The sequence below is a fragment of the Tribolium madens genome, unplaced genomic scaffold, assembly GCF_015345945.1.
Source record: "Tribolium madens isolate multiple individuals breed KSU strain unplaced genomic scaffold, Tmad_KSU_1.1 Scaffold_3;HRSCAF=73;Tcas5.2_LG2, whole genome shotgun sequence".
Classification (NCBI taxonomy): domain Eukaryota; kingdom Metazoa; phylum Arthropoda; class Insecta; order Coleoptera; family Tenebrionidae; genus Tribolium; species Tribolium madens.
The window spans coordinates 2081748-2103932 of record NW_025401006.1 but is presented as its reverse complement, the minus strand read 5'-3'; the positions used below and the strand labels follow the sequence as shown (position 1 = coordinate 2103932).

Sequence of the window (22185 nt, the reverse complement as noted above, 5' to 3'; positions counted from 1 at the left end):
TAACCAACAGTTTTTTTAAATAAAATTGACGTCTCCCAGTTTAGTGATAACTGATAAGATGTAAAAATGACTTTTCTTGTAGATGACGCCATATCTGACCCAATTAATAATTCAATCAAAATCGGGCGCTAACGCGATAAATTCCACCTGAATATATAAATTTGAGGTTCTAAGTTGGGCCATTTATCATTTACGGGATATTAAGGATCGCACGTTTTGTTAAACCATCTGAATACAAAGTTCCGTTTTGTGTTTAAAGTTCCAAGGCCATGCGATGTCTAGTCGAGAGATGGACACTATGATGTATGATGGTGGCACAAACAAAGAACTAGTCTTCAGCGTTGAATGTAACGATTCATCTTAGTGACCACGACTTTATTTTTTTAAACTCCTTATATATTATGGAGTCAGGCAGCGTCCGATAGTGATGATAACAATTTAATTAAATCGTTTCATTAATACCGACCATGCTGGTGCTACACGCTAATATTACCAACCTGTTTTCTTTTGATGCTGTCGTCACGGTGCCACGATCCATATCGCTTTATAAAACGGACATGTCCGCAATTTCATTACCGACCATAAATTAATAACACAATTTCAACAACAAAATGCGATAGGGATTCGCCAACCAACTCGAGCCCAGTCGACAACAGACCGTCAACCATGAGATTTTATAATCTGTTACAACAGTTTCAGGATAATTAAAAACACAACACGTGCAATGTCAGATGGCTCATTTTCAACAAAATAAAGCGGCAAACTCGAGTTTAACAATTTTTCTAAACTCCGGCTAACTCTGCTTAATTACTTGCTCATGTCCCAGCCGTAAATGGATATTTTTTCTTTGAAACTTCCATTTTATTAATAACACGGCATCACGTTCGCGCTTAATGCAATTTTTTATTCTTCTCAAGCTTTTGAACATTTTTTTGTATGTATTCTGTGGATATTACATTTTTTACTTTTTTATTACGAATTTCTTTGTGTCACATGATCTCATATTGAGGTTTTGGGTTACATATATTGTTAGAATCTGTTACGACTCTAAAATATCAGTGGGTATTTTGTTGAAAATTAAATTCATTTGTCTTTACATTTTCTCGTTAATCAAACATCGCTATAATAAAACGCAGGATATAAAGCCACCCACCCTTTTCACTTGGGAAATAAAAAAGTGGTTGTATAGAGCAAAAATAATACTGTTGGATTCTACATATGCATCTGTTCCATTAGATATAATTAAAACATGCAGCTAGTATATTTGCTACAAACAGTAACAGAAAAACCTGCCCTCAGATAAAATAAAAGTTCCCAATTAAAATTAAATAATTTTATTAGTTTTAAGTTACGTTCCAAATAAGCAAATAATAATGCTATTTACATAGTGTGCTTTGGGATTTCTGATGAAAATATACCTTTAAATTATTTATACACAGTATATACAATTAATAATATTACAATATATTAAGTTAGGAATCGTAAATCATGGATGTCCTCCACTTGATCGTTTCGTTTCCAGTGGCCTTAAAATAAAAAATAATTTGGTGATTAATTATTATTGATTTTGTAACAATTGGTGTTTGACTAAAACTAAACGATCAAATGCTGATTTGTCCAATCAAGATACTTAAGTCTATCAATATCGTTGTGGATACTGTTAAAATACTAATAACAAGTTCTGTAGGAAATACATAAATCACAACCTTTCTGTAATACGCGGCAAATAAATAATCGGCGTATAAAACAACGAAAAACCCGTTTAAAGTGAAGAAAAACCTTAATAGATGATCGATAAATGAATTGTCACAGTATAGTTACTGTTGGAACTAATTGAAAGATTTATAATACATGAAAATTTCTTTCAATACACCTATTAATAATAAGCTCATGAAGCAGTATGTGAAGAACATTGATATATCAAGACTGACTTTATAATTTTTTTTAGTTAAATTCGATTCAAACTTTTTCAGTCCTTTGTTTATAAATCATAACAACAATAATTAACTAGAATAGCGTCCATTCACACGAATGGGTTTTATCTATTTAGAATAATTAAAGTTCACAAAAATATCACAATCACAGTCACCTCGGTAGCCAAGGAAAACCGTCCATCTCCCAATTTTAATTCGTCAAAAACGCACGTTGGAGTTGTCGATCGCTGAAAAAGAAAAAGCAATTAGTATCAGAGTAAGATAAATAAGATTCGGAAAAATGCATTAAACGTGATTGGATCGAGTTTGGACAAAATTGAATTTAAAATAGAAATTAAGGTATGAAAATTTTTGTTTCGCAACAATTTTCGAAATATGGTTTTCTAGACGTAAAATCGTGGAACCGAACACGATGTTTAGACCCACTAAATACTCATCATATTACATAAAAGCGACGTTATTATTTAAAATTAAACAATATCAGCAAATGTAATCAAACACTTTATCATTAGTGGAATGGAATTTTTACATTAGATGAGGAACATCACTGTAATGAACCAAGTTTTATATTACACATTATTATAATCGGGGAAAGTCGACATCCTAATATGTGTAATAATTCGATGGAATCGTGTTCGAACTTCAGTGAACATTTAATATTCAAAAGCACAATGTTACGAACTAAGTGCCATTACTGTCTAACAGAACTAGTATGTTATTACGAACGTTCTATTATAAACGATGTTAGTTATCTTATTGCGATACCTTCCCTTTTCTATTGATGTTTTGACAACAGTAAGCAAAGACTCGAAGAGACTTTTTCTTTAGGTAATTAAAAGATGGGTGCAAAACTGCAATTATTCCACTTTTGAGGGAGAAAAGCAATTCTAGCAAGCTGCCGCTAAAATAGTACTGAAACAATTAAATCACACCGCGTGGAGTAGTACCGTTCCATAAATTATCCTGGAATAATTAAAATGATTGCAGCATCATTAATAAAAATCCTTTTGTCATAATTTGCTGCATTGTCTAGTTTGTGATTACACTATCACGCAAAAGCAACAATTTATCACCAGCATACAATACCAGGATTATTACCAACAATCGACACCTGTTACCATCTGGAGTTACAAAGTTAATTGCCTTTTTAATACGGCTGTTCGATCCTATTTGATATCATTAATAGTTCGTTTCGTTCTTTACGATTGGTTTGACGCGGAACCGCAGGGATGCAACAAGCAAGTCAAATTTTCAAACTGGTAAATAATGGTGTGGAAGTCGGAAAGCAATCGAAATTCGACACACGCACGCACTTTGCACGCAGCTGCGTTAATTGGTGCCTTTATTTTATGGCGATTCGTGATTCTGGAAGGAATGAACATACTCCCCCTGACTTGTATTAACGTTCAACAATCCCATCGTTAAGCTAACAATGATCCTTCTTGCCTCCTTAATATGCGTTCCATCGGGGGCCGAATTTATTAGAAATTTAATTACATTCGGATATAATTAAACTTAGAGCTAAATATAGGGGAAACATAGACGAGGGATTTTTTATCGAAAGTGATTTGTTTAGCAAAATAAATTACATCTTTCTGGATAACAAATTTTATGTCGGCCTAATACAGGGTGTTTCACATAACTTGCGCCTAATGTACGCACCCAAATATACAAAAGTCACAAAACACTAGATTACAAAAATACACATTTAATTATTTAATTTTTGGAAACCCATGACAAGTAATTAGTCAAACTAGTCACTGTTTCATTAATAGTCATAAACTGCAGTTTTTCAGAAACAATTATCATTTTTGTTCCATCAATAGACGGCATGAATATTATTCTAGTTTATCTATCTTAATCTAAACACGTAATTTTTGAAAGGGTGAACACAATAGGGAAGATTATTTAATTTTTGTAAATTTGTAATCGAGTTCGTATCGGAATATGTAGTATTGATTGCATCTTACACCCTTTTTTACTTTTACTCAAAATTTCTGTTAGAGGTCATCGTGTTACAAATTTTAAACGTGTTTGTTACTAGAAAAATTGTTTTGTAAAGCCAAAGTTTAAACTTTTTTGAGACAATGAAGGAAAGTTTCTCAAGATTTTTTAAGTTAAATAAGTAAGTGAAGTTATTCATAACATTTGTTGTAAACGGGTTGTAAAATTTTTTCGCAAGTAAATCTAATGTCATTATGCACATAATTATATATTTTTTCAAAAGCCGATATTTTATTTTTAAATACCGTGCGATTAAAAAAAATAAATTAGAGTAGGCGTCGATTAAATTCTACAGTTGGCAACACATTGGCTGGGAATCTGGGCTGGAAATTTTTCACACAAACTGAAAGTGAAAATGACCATTCACCGTTTTCGTCTTGTACAGCAATAAAAAATTTCTGCTCTAAAGTGATCATTATTTCACTTAAAAGGAATAAAACGCAAACTTCTCAAAGTTTCCGCTGACATGTGATATCAAAAATCAGGATTGCCATCTGAAGGACTTTAATCACCGCCTACTTAAATTTATTTTTTTTTTGATCGCACGGTATAATTATAATTTCTGCACGGCAGGGAGTAGAAATCAACTTTTCTTATGTCAAAACTGTGACAGAAGTCAAAATTCTCTGCCGTTACTAAGTCATTTAAATTCATTGAAAGGCCCATTGTCAACAAACATTTCTATTGTTACGATGGTGTAATTTCAAATAATTTTAGCTTTATGTTAATTTTTAAATGTTGTTAAAAAAATACAGCCAATTTGTTGGGTGTTTTAACACAACTCGTGCAAAAAAATAGTATATACACCACTAGAGAGAAATGCTATTATTCCTTTAGTGCTTTATAACCCTCGGGCTTCGCACCTCAGGATCGGGCATTTGTCTCCCTTTATGTATAATGAATGTACCATTATCCTGGTATTTTTCACCCACAAATAATATTTAAATTTCAAACATGAAGACCGGCTATAATTATAAGATACTAATCACCATCTGCCACGACCAAATCTCTACCCTAAAAACAATATTTTTTCTAAATGCTCTTCAAATAATAAAATGCTAATTATAATATCAAAATTATACGTTCTACGTATTACCTCCTTTTCAAGATGAATATATCGTACTAAATAATAAGGGGTGAAGACAACAGTTAACCGTGGATTATAATTTTTGATATACACACTTAATAAAACAGGGAAGAAGTTAATTACTGCTGAGAGCTTAAAGAGTATTTTGTGATATCATAAAGGGTGTTGCAATCGTCCTGCGACCAAGTATAGATTGTATCATAATTTTATTAAAAAAATAAATAAATAAAAGTAACAAAATTTTAAATGTTTACGTGTTTAAAACCTACTGTATTTTTGTAAATTCAAATGAAATGAAAATGTAACAAAATATCGTAGGGCATAAGTTTACAACCAAACAAATCATTTGTTTTAATTATGCAAATGCTAATAAATAACGAAATTTTACGGTTGTCGGTGTCATAATTCGATAGGTTTATGTCCGTGTTCAAAATGGCTTGAACCGTTGTCAGAAATCATGAATAATCGTCATTATGAATAGAATAATCAAATTACATATAAAATTGGAGATAACTCGTGCATGGCTGTAATACTCGTAGGTTGGGTTCAGTCGGTTTGAATAATGTCCCATATGTCGCGTATGTGTTGAAGGAGGAAGTGCAGAACGTGTTATCGTTACGAAATCGCAAGTTTGCATTGTGTGAGTCAATGATACGTATCGTTAAGCCCTGCATTTACTGTAGGACTCACCCTTTATACTGCGGTCAAATGTATTGTTTGGAAAATTTGAACGCCATTATGACTAAACTACCCTTCGTCTGGCCATTATTATGTATCATAAAGATCTCGTAGGGTTTTTGTTTCAGTATCGCTGGAAAATTAATAGGAATTGGAGTCGCCTCGGCGGGGTTTCGTTGACTTCCTTGAGAATTTTATACATATCAGTACAGAGGGGATGCATACATTACTCCGTCGAGTGTATCATATTTCAAGGGTGAAGTCGACATTTGTCTAACCATCTGTATGCGAGTTTTGAAATTGCCTGAGAAAATCGCCCTTTAAACTACAAAAAGATAACAAAACCGACCCTCTGTGACGTTTATTAAACTTAAACGAAAATAAATTAGTTTTTAACAAAACGCCAGCGGTCGAAAATTTTAAAATCGGCCAAAGGCCGTTAAAGTTATTTATGTGTTTCGCCTTCAGTTCGAGAAAAAGACCAATAAACCATAACGAGGGAAGCCATTAATTATCGGAAAATCGTAAACTATGCGGGGACTTCATTATAGAGACCCCTTCATACAAATTCAACTTGTTGTTTGGATAACTTTCGACTTTGAAGGGATATCTCAATTAATTGGAAACGCCACTGATCCATTTTTCGAGATTGGGGTGAAGTTCTACGGTCATACGCACCATAAACACTCATGAGCCATTGACCAATATACACCCTTGGAATGCATCATCTCGACGCTTTCGCTCGATTTGCCCTGACCAACGACGTGATTCCACAAAAAACTTCATAATCGATTTGCACCCCGACAAAAACGTCAAAGGTGTGGCTATTACAGTAATATGAATTTAACATCAGTCAAAGAAGGGTCCATCCCAAAAAAACTTTCAGACTTTCAAACTACCACCCGATTTTTTCTGACACAAAAATACATAGAAGTATATTTCATTACCTAATAATAAACAAAACGGTAAACGGATCACCCTTCCCTTTTTTTGATTATTTCCACTGGGTAATTAATACGAATGAATGGCTAGCAGCCATTATAAATTTGTTATTAACCGTACACAGCGTATGTAATTAACAGTCGCGGAAAACAATGGTGATCCTTGCCACTTTACAAATTTCCAACAATCGTTTCTGATGCGAGGTAATGATGGTGATATGGGAGGGCAAGGACAAAGTAGGGTCGGACACTTGGAGGAGATTTGGCCGGCGATCTGTCACCCTGCAGTGTTTTGTGCTATTTTAACCAGATTATCTTTTTGCCCATGTATATATGAGGGTTGTGTACATTGTAAGCGTTTTTTAACCAGCGATTTCTGTCCGTTTCGTGGCATTAAATTAGTCACTATTTATTCCATACATAGACTAAAGTGGGTCGTTTGAATATGAACGCGATAAGCCGTTTTATGTCCAAATGTACCGTGGGGTAAATATTTATGTTGTGATAATTTACAATTTAGATAAAAATTCGTATAAATTGCCCCGCTGTGTCTTCAAGGCGAAATAATCCAGAATAAGGTTCGAAATTAAAACTCAAGTAGACCATTAAGTTCCAGGCATCCGAGTCGAGAACCAATTTGCTCTCTTTTAACGCCGTCATAATTTCGACGGTTGGGTGAAAAGCCATTGTTCCTATTAAAACTTATTTTTCGTTTTGTCGTTTTCTTTGACTGGTGTTTGTGACACCACATAAGACCGAACGTTTGTCAAAAATTACCATTGTTGGAACGACAAAGGTGTGCGAAAGGTCCACACGGTTTCAAAGAGAAGCTCTCAGGCAAATTAGACTTGGGCACCTAATAAAAGGAAACCTGGACAATTTATTACTCCTATTTGAAACGACACTTAATTGTATCTTAACGACTCATCTGTTCGGAACTCGCATATCTGAAAATCTCTCTCACGGAATTTTACTCATTAATCTATAGTTGATAAACGCGGTACCAGCAGATCCGTACGAATCCGTTCCACTTAAAAAAAGCGGTAGCCAATAAACAAACGATTTGCTACTTACAAAAGAATCATGATAAAATCTTATAATTTTTATAGAGTGATAATTTAATGATGTGCCCTCAAAAACTGACAACTCATTCCGGTTAATAATTTTTTGTTAGGGCTTGTCAAAAGTATAGCTTTATTACAGTAGTATTGTTATTGAGGGGAGTGTTATTGTGATTTACCGACAGTGGTTTTTAATTGGTCATTAAGCAAACTTTACTACACATAAAAAACAATAATCAGTAACATTAAAAATTATTGCGTTTTTATCACTGGCGCAGAAACATCTATTTAACGTACAAAGCGACCGTTATTTCTGTGAATCGAATCACATTTGGATGAAAAAAATCAAAAACAAAATGGTTTCACCGAATTAGCAAACACAATGAAAAGATTTAAAAAAAGATTACAAAGACGACATTTGTGACAATAGGATTGCACATCATGTGAAAATGACTATGTGCGCTTGAACAAATAGGTACTAAAAAACTGTCTTTTATTCCTTATAAATATTTGGTTACAAAATGAAAAGTCTCAAAATTGGCAAAGGAATGATCGCAGGCGAGATCAATATTGCCTGAAGTAAATTTTCTTAGACATTAATTGCGTATTTGCCGAAGGATAAGTGGAATATTATACGATCATTATTTGAAGGGTGGTATTTAATGCATACCTAAACTTCAGTCATTACTGATGCCGGTCATTGTTCTACATATCGAGCATTAAACTTAATAGCATTCTAAGCAAGCGGTCATATTAATAAGGGAAAGATTGTTGTGGCATCTGAACGTGATAAAGAGTTGGGGACCCTTAAAGAGCTGATATAAATAACACTAAACGTACCCTTTTTAATTAATTATACTTGAAAGAATAAAAAGCATCCCGGCTGTACATAAAACCACTTAAGACCGGGATTGTTTCAAAAAAGATTCTAAAAAGAAACACTCGACAGCGTTAGCGATCCGGCAATTAACAGTGAGGTCTGTTTTTGATAGAAAAAGAAGGGCCAAATACGGAGTCTGTGTGCGATGTATAGACCATTGTAAGTAGATCCAGCGCCATTGTTCACGTAACAGGGCCAAACACTAGATGTGCGATAACTGACGATTTATAACGTATTTTAAATAATTTAGAACGTGGCAACCGCGTTGCCTTAATGTTAATTGCTACCGACGTCTCAGATCTTCCGATGATAGTTCCTGCGTTTTGAGCCTGGAAGGGGCGGTGCTGCCTGACAATTTGAATTAGTATTAGAGGCCCATTTAACAGGTTGTTCGAAATGAAATAGTGGATCCGGAGATGAATTTTAAGTGGGCCGTTTTTGTGTTTCGCCACTTTAACGGCCATCAAGAATGTTAACGAGGAAATCGGCTGTCCATCGCTTTTCCTTCCACAGATTAAATTAATAATAAGGTCGGAATTGCGCCGTCATGCTGACTGGGCAGGTGTTTGCTGAAATGGTCGCGTGAATTGTTTCGGGAGTTTTTAATTAAAATCTGAGCAGTCAAGGGAAATATTTGGATGGTAAACTGATATTTTTCAATTAGGGCGACAGCCGTTGAAAATTTCTTCTTCGACGTTTCGGTGACACAAAAAACAAACAGTCTGTGGGCTCCAAATGAGGTTTTTTCCTGACGAACGAATTGATGCCTTCAAATAACTAAACAGGTCTAACAAGAAGCGGATGTTCTGCATTAGGCTGATAATTTCCACCTCGAAAAACTTTAATAATAACTTTTAACAGAGGGCTTCATAACCATTTCTCACGTCCTGCGTCATCCATTTTTTACATGTGTAATTATTTTATTCATGCTTTGACTGCCACTAAATACGGAAAAATTATGACAAGGTTTAACAAAAAAACACCCACTGTAATAATACAGCTACTGTAACAATGCAATTTTAATTCTAATTTCAAACAAATTATACTTTTCGAAATCAAAGTTATTAACATAATGACTGCTCTGTAACAACTGTTATAAATTATTCCTCTCCAAATCCTACACATTCAAAATTTAGAGAGAATTACTGGCGAGCTAAACAACCAAATTTTTGATTTAAAATATTTGATGAAGCGTAAATTCTTTAACAATGTACTTAACTGTGAGCTAATATAATTTGCATATTTGCATATCTGAAAATTCTTGTCAAAACTTCTGTTAATTTGAAGCTGCAGCATCCAAACAGCAAACTTTTATCGATCTTTTAAACGAGTTAAGTATTGTATTTCCAATTTGGAATTAAATCCACAATAGACGACACTCAGTGTGAAGATATTCTGAAGCTCGATTTAATCAAAATCGCTTACGACGTCTTGTGCTAAATTATTTAACGACTTGAATGAATAATTCTAAATGAAGCGATGGATTTAATTAGTAATGAGTCAACGTCGCTCCACTTCATAGAATTTTTCTCGTGTGATGTTTTAAAGATTCAATTAGATTTGTTTTCTTACGTAGCTGGAATTATCTCGACCAGCTTGTATTACGTTACTTTAATTAAGTGCTTGACATCACTTATCATCATAGTTCTCTTATAAACCGCCTTCTCGACGGTTAGATGGGCTCTAGAAGTGGACCACAGGTGGCCACCAAACTTGTTATATATCAAATCCAGGCAATTTTCTGTCATTTAAATAGCTTCCATATTTTTCGGTAAACTTTTCCTGTCAAGTAATAAAAAGCTAATTGTTTAGATAAAAGTTACAGTTGGCTCAACTCAAGACAATAAAAGGCGAATTAATGTGTTTATCTTGGATGATTTTCAAAAATGTTATCAATCTTGAAAGTTATTGTAACAGTAGAGAAGCTGATTCCTAAGGGTGGCAATTATCTGTAATCTCTCTTTTCGACAAGGTTTCCGCCCTAATTCATTTTAGCCTTGATGTGAGCGAAAATAGGGCAACAGAATAAAGTACATTTATCGAATTTCGATAAAAAAATATACGTTTCCAGATAAATATCATTTTGATAAGTGATTAAATAGTCTTTCACAGATTTGTATTTCTTTTCTTAGGTTCGTTTTCTCCATAACGCTTGGGCAAAGTTAGATTTTTTCAATCTGTCGATTCTCTTTTGATTCAGTCCCTTGAAAAATCGCGTGTTCTTTCAATACAAGGTTGAAAAGAGTAAAAAGTAAATCGACATTTTCGAATCAAAACAATTCAAAACAAATTAAACCGACATGCATATTTCATGAAAGAAATTAAATATAATTTGAATACAATTTCAAAGTGAAATTGCCTATTTTCAGTGTAGCTAAACCTACAGTAATATTACAACACCACCGGCGATATTTTATAAAATAATCCATAAATTTGGTTACATTAATTCGACCCGTCAGCTTATTTATGCTCACTATTTATTACAGAAGAAGGCGTTTTTGCTCTTCTAAATTCTAAATTCGAAATTGTGATCAATAAAAAGTGTAGGAAAAGTTATTTATCTGTTGTGGCGCCACAGAAAGATATAACGAAGTCAGTGCTCGTTCTTCACAGTTCGCTGCCTCCGACCAAGAAAGAATTCTGCAACACACATGCGCTCGCTTTTTAATGAAAACTCATATCGAATACAACGCCGGAAGCTTCATATGTAGTTTTTACTTCAGTCGTGAAAAGTAATATGTTTTTTTCCAGTTTGAAAACGTTCAAATACCAAAATTGATGCCATCACATGACCACGAAGTTGAAATTATATCAAAGTAATGGCATTTGAATTAAGATTGCGGTATGTAGTTATTACTCAAAAGCTAGCATTAACTAAACTACCTTTAATGACTTAATCAGACACAACTCCATTAAGCCACAACTTTTTTACTTAACGGTTTTATTAACTGAGTAAAATGCTGGGACATATGAGCACGTCGTTCTTGGTTTATAAGAAATTATTTTATAAGCCGCTGGCTAAACCGGAATTATTACTAGCCATATTTTTAAAGGTGAATTAGAACTTTCACGGGTTCATTTAGTTAAAATTATAGATGACAGTTTGTGAAAAAACTTTTAGGTAAAGTCATAAAGCATTTGTGTTTAAGATTAAATTAGGAAAAAGAAGAAAGAACTGTCACTTTGCTTAGCAAATGAAAACTGACGGGTGTAAATGGAATAAATTTGCAAGTTACGTTTATATATTTTGTACGCCATATTGTATATTGACGTAACTTAGCAATTACCTTCAGTAAAAGGTATTTATGTGTAAGAGTGAAAAATTGTCTGATGTGCTTTAATGTGAACGTGTACTTAAGTTGATTGCAAATTCGTGCTTGAGGCTCGTCCTGACAGAGCTTCAGTTGGAGCCTTTTACAAAGTGGCTGGAAGCTTTCGTATCTGTCGCGGTCTCATAAATATGTATTAAAATTTATATAGTGGAATTATTACCTGCCCTTTGCGCCTGTTTGAGGCAAATTCGTAGGCCCGATAATCAAGAAATCCTGGTTTTGATGGATGACCGGCGGTCCTTTTTTATAAACTCCTCCGCGTTCTATCATAAACACAAATTTCAGTTTCATTTGTCGAGGTTAAATTCTCTTAAAGGTAATTGAATTCCAGAATAAATTGCATTCAACTTTTTCATTAATACTTTTTTAATCACGTCAAAAACGACCCGACTGATACGTTTACTTTTTAATTAATTAAAGATTATTCGAGTAACCAATGGCAAGCTGCCTAATTCGGAACGATTCTTTAATTAACTGAAATTGCCGTTTTAATTTCCTCCTTTCGTCTACTTTTTCGACTCAACATGAAGGTTACAGAAGCGCTTTTGTGACATCTTCTCATTCTGCAAACAGGGCGCCTATATTGTTGGGCTTCTGTTAAATTGAAGCCACATATTATCTTCATTCGACTGAATTTCATAAAGGATTAATGTATAAACGACTCGCTAATCTCTAGTTAGCTCCACCACAAACGTGTTCCGAACAAAGAACCTTCCACAATACTTGAGCTTTTCACATGCAAATAGGCAACGTTTGACAGATGCCCTTGTTACGGAAATTATCAAATAAAAACACACGCCATACAGCGGTTTTTTCCAGGTGTTTCTTATTTCCCCAATAATCAACGAAAAATTGAATGAAGTTCCTTTGAAATTTGCCACCGGTAAATAAGAAAGAATCGAGCGAGGAGAAGATAAATGATAATTAAAATTCCCTTTGCGACCTCCCATGTTTTTACGCTGAATTCCACTTTTGTTTGTTTATGTAATTTTCTAAAGTAATTATACTACCAATGCTGTTGCAAAATAGTCAACAAAATAATTATTGTTACACTTAAGGAACAAAATTTAATTTGAGCTTCAAACAGTAAAAACTGTTAATAATAAAAGAGGCAAATCTTTAGAGCTTTAAAGCATTTAATATTTAGCGCACACTGCTAAAGGGTTGCTAAACTTTGATAGATAGCGACTTCATAACTTTCAAGGACCGTGATAAATACAGAAGGGCTATTATGCTACACAAAGCTTTATGCTCTTCGAATTTCGCATGTATTTTTGGTACTCCTCCTCCTTTAAGCGTTTAGTAAAATTAGGAAATAAGTGAAGTTAGTAGAATGAACAAACTTAGCATTATTTCAAAGCAATTAACACACAAATGGTTAAAATATTTTGATGTTTAAAAAAGTTTTTTGCATTAGCAAATCCCCATACATAACACTTTTAATTTTGTAGTCAAGTTTAATTTATTGCGTGTTTGTTTACAAATGATCAATCTGTTGACAACATAAAGTCCAAAAATTGGGTGATATTCAAAGAAGCACTGGAATCATTGCCAATAAACAAAACACAGAACATCAATATCTCCCCTAAGGTTTTCCCTTTTCATGCGCATCTACATTCTCATTTTTAAATTAATTAATCATATTGTATCGATTTTGTATGAGACTTTACTGTGCCAGCAACAGCGTTACAATAAAATGAAAAGTCCCGGAATTTTGTAGGAATATCTATCAATAAAATAATCGAAACTTCCGATTTCGGGGATGATCTTGAATTGGAGTAGTTGTTTTGTTCATCAATCCGCCTTTTTCACGACACTTCCGCATTAACTTGATAAAATTTTATCAATTCATCAAGAAGGAAACGGTTTATTTTCGTTCGACGAAGTCGGGCTCATAAAACGCGACCCTTGACGGGGTCAGAGCAGAGCGGCGGTAGCTGGATAGAATCTCGAATAAATGAAGCTACGTAGGGATTACAGTTCCGATCTCGTACAATGCGGATCGTTAGCGAACTGATCATCATTTGACTATCGGCAGGTCATTTCCGTGATCAAGCGGAAATAGACCCAACGTCGCCGCTCCCTCTCGTAAAAAAACTGTAGTTAGCAATTCTAGTAGTAAACCGCTCAAAAGTGAGACGTCTCGAATAAATCGAATAATCGATGGCAGAACGACTATTGACGGAGCAGCACGGATCCCGACAATGCCAACCGCATCTTCTTTTACCAATTCTAATCCACACAAAGACATATTTTTGAGCTGGTTTCGACGTTTGTCTTTTATGTCCCGGACCCCAAGTGGTTCACCTGGGCATAAAATCGCAAATTGTGTGATTGTTGAAACGAGTGCCTGCCAAAGGACCGGATGCGTTTGGAGACATCGACTTATACCTGCACTTGAAAGACGACAGATGCGATTAGTTTATTTCGGGATCCATTATCCATAATCACAGACCCTGCCGATAGAAAATTCTTCATTTTATGACATTGTCCTATGATTTGCTCCAAAATTGTTAGTAATGCTTTTCCTAGCTTTACGACATCCTATTTTAAAATTAATGTTTCGAAGGGACAAATATGAAAATTTTCTTTTTATGAACCATGAAGACAGAAGTGGATTTAATATGCTGAGTTTGAAATAAAAAAAAAATGAAATTAGGAGGCAAGTAGTGCCCGAATTCGATTGGGGCCCGGCCTCGCAATATAATGGGAAAGTCATGCTCGAAGAATGAGGCCTCGCCCTTGCTCATAATTCTCTAGTTGTAAACGGTAGCGCCAACTGCCGCGGGGCAATAATGTCGTAAGAAACAACCCCATAAAGCAAAAAAACGCGAGAACAACAGTGTCACGATAAAATATCGCCAACATTCCTGTGACAATTAATGCCGTTCGGTTCGTATCCATCGACGATATTGCATATGTCCCTTGTAGTGGAAACCAAATATTTGTTTAGTTAACCAGGCATGGCCACTCCGAGTGTAGAATTCTTTAGGGTTTGTTTACCGAGTACTTTACACGGCACTGTACCTCATACATAATATGTGCACTCGAAAAATGTCAACCGATATTTTTCTCGTAACGACCTCGACCTAAAGGACTTAGTTAAACTGAAACCTGGTTCTTTGTATGACTTTACAGGGTGTCTCGCTTCAGCTCGGACGAAGACCGAGACGGTGAGACACACTGTGCTCCTCCTATCCTTTTAACGCACAATAGTCGGGTCGGCCTATAGTTAGAGCTTCCATTCACTGCCACCGAAGCAAGAGCACAATAAGACACAAGAGGACTATTCCTCAACCTTACTTTATAAAATTTAATTTCCAATTCACGACTTGATCCTAGATTTCTATTATTTATTGTTTACGTATTTACCTTAGAATCGAGACGGCATCTCTCTTAAACATCCGGAACCAACCACGGGAAACTCAAACAATTTCCCACAACGTTTACACTAATGAAAAAATAACGACAGCAGCGGGAATCATTGAAAATCCCTGCGTATTATTATCTAACACCATAACAAATTATTTATTATCGAGCCACGCATCTATGTTTATTGACAAACGTGACAACTTTATTGTTAGTTGAAACACATATAATACCAAAATCAATACACGCAATTATTTGAGTGGTCGATAGCTTTGGATACGCGGAATACCAGCTCAACCAAAACACTACTTTTATAATTAAACAGTTTTATTAAAGACGAAAAAATTATCGAAATTATTAATCTCAAAAATCGTTCACAACTACTGTACACTATTTGGTCTTGAAAAATATTAGAAGTTTGGTAAGTGACGATAATAATGTGTTCAAGTAAGCATTTTTCTCGGTAGTTTATGGAAAACTGGAATCGACCAACTTTGTAATAAGATTATGAATGATAGAACTTTGAAATTGGCTCCATACCAGTTGGTTTAGAGAGTATGACTAGCTGATCAAACTGTAGTCTCAAAGTTTCCATCATTTTATTCAAAGTAGTTTAATAACTGCTAATTAGTTTTAGAGATGTAGCAAAAACTCGTCATGAATAAATAAATTGTTAAAGCGATTTAGAAAATTAAATTTTATAGGTTTATTTTTTTAGTGTGTATAGTTTGCCATATTAAAATTTACTACCGATACAAAACGCATAATAATAGAAGTTACAACCATAAACATAAATCACATTATGCTTCAGTTGAGTTGAAATCGTTTGTACATTTTGAATATTAAAATTGTGTCTTTTATTCGCCTGTTGCCACGACTCTACATATATAAACCTCTTAGATACTTTTCAACGGAACCTAATTCACCTTTGAAAAGCAAGTGCCTATCAAAATTATTGAATTTCACTTGAAGTGAATTTACATTCATACAATTTGTTTTATCTAAGGCGGAAAAATGAGTAAGTTACGCCCCCAGATATACAAAAATATTACTCAGCGATACAAATAATTACCCCCGCTTGGTGAAACATCTGCAAAAGCTAAACGAATCGTATCCGAGTAAACAAAAGTTGAGCAAATATATATGGAAACATTCTCACCTGCGGCTGAACATCCGCTACGCCCACAGAGGATGAGGCATGTTACGAGTGTCCCTTGGCAGACTGGAGGGATGATGCAAAAACGGCGGCATTTTTCCGGGTGGCGGAGGCGGCGGCAGCACCGGACTTCTTGACCTCTCCAGATGGGATGGCGTCGCCGAGGCGTAGATGTTCGACGACCTCTGATGCATGCACGGTCTTCGCACGTCCGGCATCGCAAACTGGAGTTTTTGCCAGAACTGGCGGTCGCCCCACTCGATCACTGTGTTCGTCTTCAAGTAGAGCCGCAAGTCCGGGTCTAAATCACGTTGCGGCAACTCGCCAGTAATCACAAAAATGAGACGGCGCCTCCGGTCTTTCAACACTTCATGCAGGGCGGATTTGAACTCAAAGCGACACCACTCGTTATGTAGAAAGTTCTTTGAGAGGACAATAATCGTCCGACGGGACGACTCCACCGCTTCGATTATCGTATCGGCGACGTAAGCGGATACGTTAAAGTCCCGGTAATGCAAACACAACCTGTAGCCCGGATCGCCGGATTCCAAGCCTGGAGCTAGGACCTGGCTGACGAAAGCCTCGTCTTTTACGCTGTAGCTGACATAAGCGTCGAAGAGGCGGTCTTTATCTTGCTGTTCTTCGAACGCTGTAGTCTTATAGCACATACGTAAGCCGCACCGAGAGTAGATCCACACGCGCAATTCGCGACGGTAATAAAAGGCGCCACACACTATCACAACGCTGGCCAGAAAGACACACATCGTTACTAAAAGTAAAGGCAAATAATCGTTCATAACTTGCGTTTCGACGATGGCACGAGTGCCTCCGGTATATGCAGCACAAGCAGTCGCGTTGAAATCGCCCATGTGAGGACCCACAGCTTTCGTTATGTTATTAAACAAACAGACTACTTTACCGGCGTCGAGCACTTTCCCGTGGTTTACCTTAAACCACGACTTGAATTTCTCCACGTAGTGGCATTCGCAGGACCACTGATTTTCCGCTAATCCTATTTCCACTAAATATGGATTCGATGCAAATTGCCACACCTCGAATGAATTCAAACGATTCCCATCCAAACGTAACACTTCTAGCTGCTTCAACTCCAAGAACGTCCTATTGTCAATATAATGAATCATATTTCCTTGCAAATAAAGCTCCCTCAAATTTTCCAAACTCGACAATTCAAAACCCAACAATTTCCTTATTTTATTATTCTCCAAATGCAAGATTGTTAATCGGCGCAAGCCGCTAAACGTATCGTTATAAATCGCTGCAATATTCGAATTGTTGGCATACAAAATTTTTAGATTTTTTCGACCAATAAAAGAGTGACTCGTCAACTCGCCAAAATTATTTCCGTCTAAGTAAACTTCAGTAGCATCCATGGGGATTCGACTGGGCATTTCTGTGTATCCTACACCGGAACATTCGACGACGTTGGCAGACCAAGACTGATCATGATAGCAAGTACAGTTTGTAGGACATGTCATTTCGCAGTCACAGGCGTCAAAATCACAACAATGGCAAAGAGCAAAACAATGTGTCTTGTAAGTGCAGAGAAACTGAGAAGATTCCGCATCGATTAACGGCAGATAATTGCTATCTCGATTGTATAAAAGTTTGCAATAAATACTTTCCAAATCCATGACACGAGGGTGTTGGCGTAAATGATCCAATTTATTGATGCGTTGCAGCCACTCCATAGTGCAATCGCACTGATACGGATTACCTCCGATATAAAATTCGGGCAACGGTCTTTCCGGATCTACTGGAGTTAACCGTAAAGCGTTCAAATCCATACTAACAATCTGATTTGCGTATAAATCCACTCTCGTCAAGTTTGTTTTCTTTAGGAAAGTGTGGGGTTCGACTGTGGTTATAAGATTGTCGTTTAAAAATAATAACTCAATACTGTTGGGCACGGCTGCGGCATTAATCCTCGTTAGTTTGTTAAAACTGGCGTCTAAAGTCTGCAGGCGTAATTGTAGTTCCAAGTTGTTACGATTGGCAAGTTCACGGACTTTGTTTTTGTGAATATCGAGCCATTGCAATCCTTTGGGGATGAGTGAATAATCGAACCCTTCAATTTGGTTATCGGATATGTTTAGCCATAATAAACTTGGAATATTGACGAAAAGGCCGCTGACGTCCGTTAGGATATTGTCGTCGAGACGAATTGCCTGAAGGTTGGGACTAGATTCGAAAGCTCCGTGTTCTATTCTCTGGATTTTATTGCGGGCGAGATTTAAAATTTGTAGTGCTGGTAAATCGTTAAATACGCGTTTACTGATGTTCTGAAGTTGATTACCAATTAACCTCAAGCCGTACAAGTTGCTCATGCCTCGGAAACCGGGCTCTTCGAGGTTAGAGATCAAGTTTTCGCCTAAATCCACTGTACGAAGTAAACGCATATCTTTGAGCGCTAGAGGCACGGCTCTCAGTGAGTTACCGTTCAAATTCAAGTCCTGCAAACTGGAACAGTTTCTGAAAGCTTCGGGATGAATTCCCTCGAGGAGATTATTATCAAGCGCCAGCAGAGACAGAACGTACAGCCCGTTTAGCGAGTATGCGTCGAGGTACGTGATTTTATTATAGGAAATAATTAACGTGTGCAAGTTATTCATGGGAGCAAACGTGTCGGCTGGAATAGTTTCTAAGGAATTATGTTCTAAATTGAGGATTTGAAGCGTGTACAGGTCCCTAAAGAAAGCCGGCTCTAATTTCGTTATGCGATTATATGACAAGTTCAAAAGTACTAAGCGGATCAAACCAGCAAATGTCTCCGAGTTGATCCAAGAACTTGATAAAAGATTTTTCGACAAGTCTAATGCCAACAGTTGTTCTAAATTCGAAAACAGTCCAGGAGCAAGCACACTAATCGAATTGTTTTGTAAATAAATCTCTTTTATGGAATTGGAACAGTCTTTAAAAAGTTCGGATGGTAAAGCCACTACTTTATTATTAGACAAATCGAATATTTGTAACGCTTTGAGTCCGGCGATGGCACGATCCGCCACCATCGAAATCTCATTATTGTGAATATAAAGTTCCCGAAGTCGCCGGAGTGCACTGAATCCGTTTGCCGGAATCAAAACGAAATGATTAAATGAAGTATCAAGTACCTGAATGTCTAAGCTGCACGGATGTGCAAACGAGCGTGTAGTTTCAGCATTATGGGGCTGATCATCTTCAGATACACTAATTAATGGTTGCGGAACTCCGGGAGCCTTTTCCCGAAAACCCAAATCGCTCACATCTTGAAGTCGATTCTCGCTGACATTCAAAGCCACAAGGTTGATCAAAGGACAAAAAATGTTCTCCGGAAACGACCAAATATTATTACAGCTCAAATCCAACCTCTCCAATTGTCGAACTGGCATAAAGCTGTCTTTAGCAAAATCCAAATTCATTGCCGGCCAATCGGTGTTGTGCGTCCTCACCGTCAGATTCCTCAAATCCCTCAATCCTAATAACGTACCAGCCGGCCATCTGCCCAATTTACAATGCTCCAACTCCAATTCTCTCAATTTTGTCAAATGGACAAAACTGCGGTCGTCTAAGCTACTCCGGGACATAATTTCCGCATTGCACTCGATCCGGAGGGAAGTGGTGTGTTCGGATGGGATGACACTGAAATTGGTCGTGTCGAATTCACTGTTGATGGTCCTCAAATTACACGTTAAGGCCACTTCGTCTTGCCCGCCAGAAACGGTAGACTCGCGGATCCACCACTGACAGTCATCGGGAGCTTCATATCGCAAGGGTGCAGAGGAATCCGTTGGCGAGGTCTCGTTCCCAAACACACAACACACTAAACACATCACGAAAAGTCCAGATAAAACCGCCATTATGACAGTTCTTCGACAAACTCAGTCTTAACTCATGGTGCGCGCGTTAGTTAAAAGGGTGCATCGGCGACAAACCAGCATTTCCATTCGGCGGTCGCAACAAAACTGACGACCACCAATCTACAACAGACTCACGCCCCACTTTCGACACCGCATCACCCCCAACAATAATTTATTCGGAAAGTGGCCAAAACCCTCAAATTACTAATAAAGCGTTAGAAGCACTTGAAATATCGACAATGAACGAGAACAGTGTCTGTGTCATTTTGCCCCAACTTTAAGAAATAGTGATTGTTCACGCCCGGAATGTGAACATGAACCACTACCACCTCTCTCCGAAGATGGTGATAGACTAAACTCCGGATGCTGGAACGTGTATGAGAAGAGCGTGAGCTTGTGGGGATCCGAGGGCATGCGAAGGTCCGCGGGATCAAACGAGCTTGGCGTCTGCGCCCCGCCTTTAAAAGCGCCGCTCGTAAAAGGAATTGTGCGCCCTATAGACCCCGCCAAATTTATCCTCTCGGAAAAGAATTCCTCGGCAAGTTATTCAAGATATTGAATATGTTAAATCTAGCGGACAATTGCCATCAATAATGTACAACATCGCCTATAAGCCGACGCTACAAGCGGTCACAAGCGCCGATCCTGGGACGCGGTGCACATTTTAAAACAGATTAAACGCACAACAAGTCCACTCCCAAAATAAACACAAACTTTGTAAAAAAAAAGAACGTAAATGTTTATTTATATAAAAATAAAGATTTTTTTTTAATTAATAATCAATAAAATGTCGACCAGAGTGTTTTCATTTTGATGTTTTGGCCTCAAATGTGGGTGTATAAAATCTGGTAAAATCTGCATGCAATGAAACAAAGAATTTTTTGTGCAAATATTGGACTTTTATCTTTAGGTTCAAAGGTTCGTGCTGACAGTGATAAAGCCAAGTTTGCAAAAACGGCATTGTAGAACAAAGCGTTGGCTAAAGGTTTGTAAAACACGAGTTAGATAGAAGTATTGCGGCCGTTGGGCGGTCGAACAGGGGGTAAGTAACGTAATCGAGTGAAGTCGGGCGAGGATGGTCGAGAAAATAACCCCGGTCGTTTGTCACGATTAGCGCAGGAGGGCCCGGAGCAGCGTCCGGAGTGGCAGGTGGTAGCTCCCGCGGTCACCACTGTATTACTTTCCGACTCCGGGCACTGATTTGACCGGGTAAACACCTGCCGACTAATGTCGCTACTTCATCGGCTATAAATTCGAACGGCGCCGCGCATGCACACGTTTGGTGGCGGCGGCAATGCATTTTATAGCCAGAAGAACTCGCAGATATTGAATGTCTGATCCCGACTCCGTTGAATCACGCAACAGATTGGTTTTATACAACGATCGACTCGACCGTGTAATCATAATCCGAAACTACAAAGCTTGATGCTCCTTTTCGACTTTTGCAAGCCTCTATGCATAGAGCTGCACACTTTCCAGAGTAATTGGCTTACGGCAAGAAAGGCACACATATGCAATGACAATAACAACAAAAATCACTTCTTTTAAATCATTTCTTTCAATTTATGGTAACCTGCGTTGCACGGATGGAAGGTTCTTGGAACTTTGGGATGATTTGCCTAATTATGTGCTTTTTTCTTTAAAATTATGCTCAAATTAAATTACAATGTCGGTTTGTAGACCTTGAGTAGGCGTAGTGCGAGCCGGCGTGACGTTTGCAGAAATATGTGTATTTTAAACAGTGGCACCATGACAAAGTATATAAAAAAAGTAAACAGAACCCTACAGAGAACGACACGCCTGAGAAAAAAACGACAATGAAGTGCAACTCATTTACCACAGCACCATACGAGATGTACATGGCGGAAAATTAAGTTGGGGTCGGGAAA

General features: G+C 37.0%; 1 protein-coding gene across 1 annotated transcript; it reads right to left on the bottom strand.

The window, feature by feature from the left end:
- Positions 1-1324: 1324 nt before the first annotated feature.
- On the bottom strand, positions 1325-20633 carry LOC123007538 (toll-like receptor 6). Its single transcript, XM_044402902.1, has 2 exons — positions 16446-20633; positions 1325-2161 (listed from the first exon to the last, which is right to left on the bottom strand). Exon 1 carries the CDS (start codon positions 20294-20296, stop codon positions 16463-16465), a length of 3834 nt encoding a protein of 1277 aa, XP_044258837.1. The 5' UTR covers positions 20297-20633; the 3' UTR covers positions 1325-2161; positions 16446-16462.
- Between the last annotated feature and the right edge of the window lie 1552 nt (positions 20634-22185).